Source organism: Myotis lucifugus, unplaced genomic scaffold, assembly GCF_000147115.1.
Source record: "Myotis lucifugus unplaced genomic scaffold, Myoluc2.0 scaffold_229, whole genome shotgun sequence".
NCBI classification, from domain to species: Eukaryota; Metazoa; Chordata; class Mammalia; order Chiroptera; family Vespertilionidae; genus Myotis; species Myotis lucifugus.
The window spans coordinates 1,321,922-1,328,137 of NW_005871277.1; the positions used below are offsets into that span (position 1 = coordinate 1,321,922).

Here is a 6,216-nt window from a genome sequence, read left to right on the forward strand (position 1 = left end):
GTCCGCAGCACACCAAAGAGCTCGAGCGGCTGAAGGGCGCGCCCGTAGACCCGGCGGCCCCCCTCAGGGACGGCACCGCGGGCCGGCTGGAGGCCAGCATCCCCGAGGAGAGCCAGGACCTGGCTCCCGACCTGCCGCCGCCGCCGGGGGCCAGTGACGAGAAGCCGGAGGCCGCTCTCGTCCCGCTGGAGGGAGCCCCGCTGAAGAGCCCCTCTCTCTTCCTCTGCCGCCTGGACCACACCAGCCACTTCTCGAAAGACTTCCTGAAGACCATCTGCTACACGCCCACCTCGTCCTCCATGAGCTCCAACCTGACCCGGAGCTCCAGCAGCGACAGCATCCACAGCGTCCGCGGGAAGCCGGGGCTGGTGAAGCAGCGGACGCAGGAGATCGAGACGCGGCTCCGGCTGGCGGGCCTCACCGTCTCGTCCCCGCTCAAGCGCTCGCACTCTCTTGCCAAGCTCGGAAGTCTTGACTTCTCCACGGAAGACCTGACCAGTGAGGCTGACCTGTCCACCATCGCCGACTCCCAGGACGCCAAGTCGAGCGAGGCCTCCTTCTTCTTGCACGAGCCCCAGGCCACCCCGCGGAACCCAGCCGCCCCCTCCAAACCATCAGGGAAACCCGCCCCCGAAAACTTGAAAAGCTCCTCATGGCTGAGCAAAAGCTGACCCGCCACCAACCGATCACATGACCCCTCCCTGAGTCTCACCACGGGTTTCAGTCAGCCCCTCGCGTCTCGATTTCTCTCAAACAGTGGCGTTTAAGAACTCGCAGCCCAGGAGGAAAGGGGAGTGTCTGTTGTGTGGCCAGCAGACTCTGAGCCCGAGTCATGCGTTTTCCAGGAGAATCGTGTCTGCAGGGCATGTACAGATATGCACACACGTCCAAGTGCGCTGTTCGCAACAGGCACAGAACAGCTGTGGCGGCGGCCTCGTCGCCAGCCTCACGGTCCTAGCTCATTCAGCCCGCGTGGGAAAAGTCTTGGATGGCAATATAAGTCCTACCTCTGTTCTTGCTGTGCTTTTTATGTTTAAAATACAGTGATGCCCAAGGCTCATTCCAGGGAATACTGCTGTGTCAGAAAAAGGGTTCCCAAGAAGGAATTTTGTTGTTGAAAAAGGTGTTAGGATTTCTAACGTGACCACACCGAGCCCTGCGAGGGAAAGGGATTCGAAGGTGTGGGAGGCTGTTGTGGAACCAGCTCTGTGGGCCTGGTCCTCTGTGCTGCCGACCCCTCTGTCCTGGCGTGTTGTTACCGCCGAGCGATGCGTCTGGCCCGCACTGGGGTCCGGTGGGGGAAACGTGTGTGATGTCCTCAGTTGTTGCTTGTGGTGGATTTCAAATTGCCCCCCATCTGGGGAGAAGGACCGAGCAGCACTGTTGGTCTCCTCTGCTGTTGAGCCCCGTGGCAGGGAAGAGGTGTTGACGGTGGTGTCTGGGGGGTCCGGGGTCCTGAGATGCAGGCTGTCCTGCCAGGGACCCGGCACTCAGGTTCATTCATTGTCACATCTGCTCGTATCTGGGGGGAGAAAGAAGACCCAGTAGTGAGAAACGATCGGTTCCTCCCTAAGGGCAGCTTCTGTGAAAGAAACGCCGCTGTTGAATAGCTTCCCCATGTTTACAGTTGCCCCTTCGTGGCGGGGACACTGCCGCCCGCTTCTCTCTGGCGGCTCCCAGTGGGTGGACGGGGCATGGGAGGGCCTGCGGTTCCAGCCGGCTCTGAGCAGCCCCGTTAAGAGTCAGGTGAGCTCGGTGCCTCATGCTGCCGCGGCTCTGAGCTCGAGTGGAGGGTCATCTGGTGTCGGTCAGCACGACATCGGGATGTTAAAATATTTTGAGAAGAGAGAAGGGGCTCGGGTAGAAAGGTTGAATTCAGGGGTCAGCAAACTGTGGTATATGGTCCCATGAGCTAAGAATGGTTTTTTACCCCTTTCAGGGAGTTATAAAAAAAATTAACTCATGGGCAACAGAGACCACGTAGCCTGCAAAGCCTAAGATGTTTATTAGCAGGCCCTGTGCAGAAAAAGTTCGCTGACCCCTGGGTTTATTGGACAGCCCAGGGCTACCCAGAGCCCTCTTGGGAGAAACTGGGCACATGTGAAACCTTCCGGGCCTCATGAGGCCTCAGGCCAAATCCTTCTCCCAACCCAGACCTTGCAGCCCACCCCCAGGGTGTCTCCTGCAGGCGGGTGGCTGTGTGTGGTCGGGACACTCCCGGCTGGTCAGCCAGGTTAATTCAGTGAAACTAGAAAGCCTTCAAGGACCAGCCAGATTCTGAAAGTGGATGAATGAGTTGCCACCGGATGTTGGTCAGAATGGGACCCCCGACAGCCACCATTCTAGAAGCACCAGGCAGGGTCTTCGGGAACCTGGCTAGTCCATATTTCAACTAATGCGAGAGTTTTGTTTTTGGTTTTTTGCAAAAACCCTCTCTCCAAGAACTTTTTCTCCCTGATCGTATCCTTTTAATTTTTAAAAATATATGTTATTTTACTTTATAGGAACTTATTTTTCCCACCACCATTCACTGAAATCACCTTAAAAGGTGATTATTCACTTTCCCCAAAAACCCTGTTAGGTTTCTCTCTCTCTCTCTCTCTCTCTCTCTCTCTCTCTGCCAACAAAAGCATATTCTCAAAAAAAAGGAAAAAAAAAATCAAGTCCAATATGTCTTGCCAAATTAAATTTCATGTGGTGGATCAATTTTTGTGTCAAAATAATCCTTTAGGTTTGGTGATGACAGGCTGTTTTGCTTTTCTAAAACCATGTGTATGAGAGTGATATATTTTTGAAAACTTTAATTTTGAAAGCCATAATTTTTCTTATCCCGTGAAAGGGTGGGAGGAGGATGACAAGTCTGAGTGGGTTTTTGGCTTTTGTCAAAATGATCGGTGCATTTTCAGAAGCACAATTTGTATATTAACATCAAAACCAGGGACCCATCTTCAGAGCAAAATGAAGAGACATTCTTGACCCACAGACCCAGGTCAGTTGCGTGTTGACATCTGGCAAATTGCTACCTGAAATATACTGACGAGCGCATCCCGCCAGGCCGGGGGGGGGGGGGGGGGGGGTGCACCTTGGCAGACAGGTCATCAGGTCATGCTGCTCTCTGAAGGGAAGTTTTGCCCCCCTAAGATGCACCGTATCCTGACCGATGTTCTGTCTGTAATCTTAGCTGGTGGGGAAGATTCTTAAGGCGAGCGGCAGGAGTGAGAGGCAGGGTGTGTGCCCTGGAAGTCCATGACATCAGTGACTGCCCCCTTCGTGGAAGGCCGTTGTCAAATTAGGAGAGATCAAACATTTTCTCAGCTGTGTTTCATCTTCCACCTCACCTTCCCCCCCGCTTTTAGTCACATGGCACGCCAAAGGTTCGGGGGAACTAGATCTTCCTGTTGCACTGGTCCAGGGGGGTCACCTGGCCAGGAGTTGTTAGGTATAAGGGGGAAACTGATCCTGGAGCGAGGAGATGCTGCTCTGACGATGTCGATTTCCATTTCTTTGTCGTGGAGCGATGTCTGTCATTGCGTGAGCTTCTTAAGAAGAAGGTTCTTCTTACTCGTGCGATTTCCCTGCCTCCTTCGTCTCAGACCCCTGGGCTGGTGACAGCTCTCTGCCAGGTGATGAGACCCTGTCCACCTGGTGTGCAGGTCACTCACCAGGCCCTCGGTGGCTGCACTGTCCAACCCCCCTCTGTCCACCCGCCCTCGCAGCTAAAGGCATTCCAGCCCATCCCAAAGCCTCTTCCCTCATGGGTACACCCAGAGGATGCCCCAGGATGGAGCCAAGTTTGCAATAGAATTAACACTTTGAGGACAGCCCTGTACCCTGGCGGTCTTGTTTCTCCCCACAGGCCCGATCCTAGAAGGTAGAGGAATCCCCCTGCTCCCCCGGGGCTCTTTCTATTGGGAACAAACACTGTATCATTTAGTCAAGATCATGTAAGTCACCTCCCCCAAGGTGTCCGAAGAGGGACTTGCTCTCTGTTGCCTGGAAATGCTTGACGCCAGAATACATTTCACCCAACCCTCCCCTGGCTCCCCACCTAACAGGGCGCCCATTTCACCTCTGGCCGTGGAGCCAGGCAGGCTGGGAAGATGGTGACATCTGGACAGGGCGGTGCAGGGCCGCCCGCTCTGGTCCACCCCGCAGGCTCTCGCTGACGCTGCTTGCCAAACCAAGGTAGTTGATTGACCCCCATGCTCAGCTACTGGTCTTTTTATTGTCTGCTCTGCCATGGAATGCCTGTTGTGTTTGAGTTCACTCTGCATATATATATATATATATTTGGATATAGATATATATATATAAGTATAACTTGAATCATATCATCATGTGCATCACTTCTCATTCACACACGCACTGTCCCCACGCTCTGAGGCGGATCCCCTGGAGTGACGCTGTGTGGTGCCACACCCTTGGTAGCTCCGGACAGGACTGCCCTGTTCTGGTCCTGGAGGAGGTGCTGCGGCCCTGGCCTCGGCCCTGACACGGGAGGCTCCCCAGCCAGACCCCCAGTGCCCTGCTGTCCTTCCTGTCGGCTGTGCTGCACCAGGAGGTGGCTGCTTCCCCCCTCCTTGGACACTGTAATTATTTGTTTTACAATTGAGTGCCTTAATCATAGTTTACAAATACTGTGTATTTATGGGAAAGTGCTAAGCTCTCACCTTCTGTGATTGGATACCTGGCCTTGTCCGCGGTGGTTGGCATTAGGGCGGGAGCTTGCCCTGCCGCGTCCTTGTGCTCATCTGCTGTGCAGTCTCGCGTGCACGTGCACCCACACCTGTCCGAGGAGCGTGGCTCGAACCGGCTCTGGGAGTTCCTGCAGGCGAGGCCGACCCTGGCCCACGCCTCGTCCCGTGATAGGGAGGGAAGACTAGAACTTGGTGTGCTGGCAGCTGGGGGTGCTGACGGCAGCCCAGCCCTCACCCGTTCCCCCGTCACACAGCTGTCCTCTTCTTTAATAGAGGTTTTTATTACCGCCTAGGCCACCCCGTTTTCCTCTCTGTTGGTGTCCTGAGCTCTTTGCAACAAAATGCAGGTACAGACACCCTCCCCTCACCCCCCCACCCCCAAAATCAGGAGCTCCACAAGATGGTTGCCCTTTGGTTTTCAGAAGCTGCCAGTGGGTTCCAGTGTGTTGTGTAATGATACCAATTTTTTTTATTATATTGTTTTTTTTATAGTATATATTTAAAAGGCAGTATCTTTTGTACTGTGAATTTGCAGTAGAAGATGCATAATGCACTTTTTTTTTTTTACTTCTGTTGGTGTGTACTGTATATAGTCCGTGTGCTTCTTGTGATGAAAATAAACGTTTTCTTTATAAATGCCTGATGACCTGTGAACTTGTGCAACAGGGAAACCGCCTGCTCCACCCTCGCCGAGGTAGTCAGGTGCGTCTGCATCACCGCGATGGCCGGGCTTTCCTGACCACCTACTGTGTGCCCGGCCCCATGCCAAAATCCCGGACAGTTTAGACCCAGGGGAGGAAAGAGCTCCTGCAGGAATTGTCTTTTCCCCTGATTTTGCCAGTGAGGGAGAGCGGGGCCCAGAGCGCTGCCCCGGGCGGAGTGGGACTTGGACTTGGAGTGATGTCTCTTCCTGCACAAGCGGGAAATGTAGAGCTAGAGGTGTGTGTGCTGGAGAGAAGCACCGAGCAGGCTGCAGGCACTGCATTCGTGTTTGCTGCTAATGCCCAGGGCAGGGCTCCGAGGAGTCCCAGGCACTGACACGGCAAAGGCTTCTTTTTTTTTTTTAATAGGTTTTTATTGATTTTTAGAGAGAGAGGGAGAGAGATAGAAATATCGATGAGAGAGAAACATCCACTGGCTGCCTCCTGCTGGGGATCAAGGCCGCAACCTGGGCATGTGCCCTCACTAGGAATCGAGCCCGTGACCTCTTGGTACGTGGGCCGACGCTCAACCACTGAGCCACACCGGCTGGGCGGCCAAGGCTTATTTCCAGCTCAGGTCCCAGTCCACTGCAGGTCAGGACTTTTCCGATGCCTCTCCTCCCTTGGTGACCAGCAAAGCCAGGCTGCTTGCATTTAACACCCTGCCTTCTTGGCGTTCTTGGCTTCCAGCTGTGCATTCGGTGGGGAAAGAGCACGGGGGCTCGTGTTCACGCTTAACCGCCTTTGGCTGCGATACCTCATGTCTGCTCACGTTCCAGTGGGCGAGGCCTGTGAAGTGGCCCCACCCCAGCTGCCGG

General features: G+C 54.4%; 1 protein-coding gene across 1 annotated transcript in view; it reads left to right on the forward strand.

The window, feature by feature from the left end:
* SSH1 (slingshot protein phosphatase 1) overlaps positions 1-5,337 on the forward strand; it is a 46,404-nt gene extending 41,067 nt beyond the window's left edge. The window contains 1 exon segment of the mRNA XM_023762064.1: positions 9-5,337. Coding sequence (XP_023617832.1) covers positions 9-671 — 663 coding nt within the window. The 3' untranslated portion in view covers positions 672-5,337.
* The last annotated feature ends 879 nt before the right edge of the window (positions 5,338-6,216 follow it).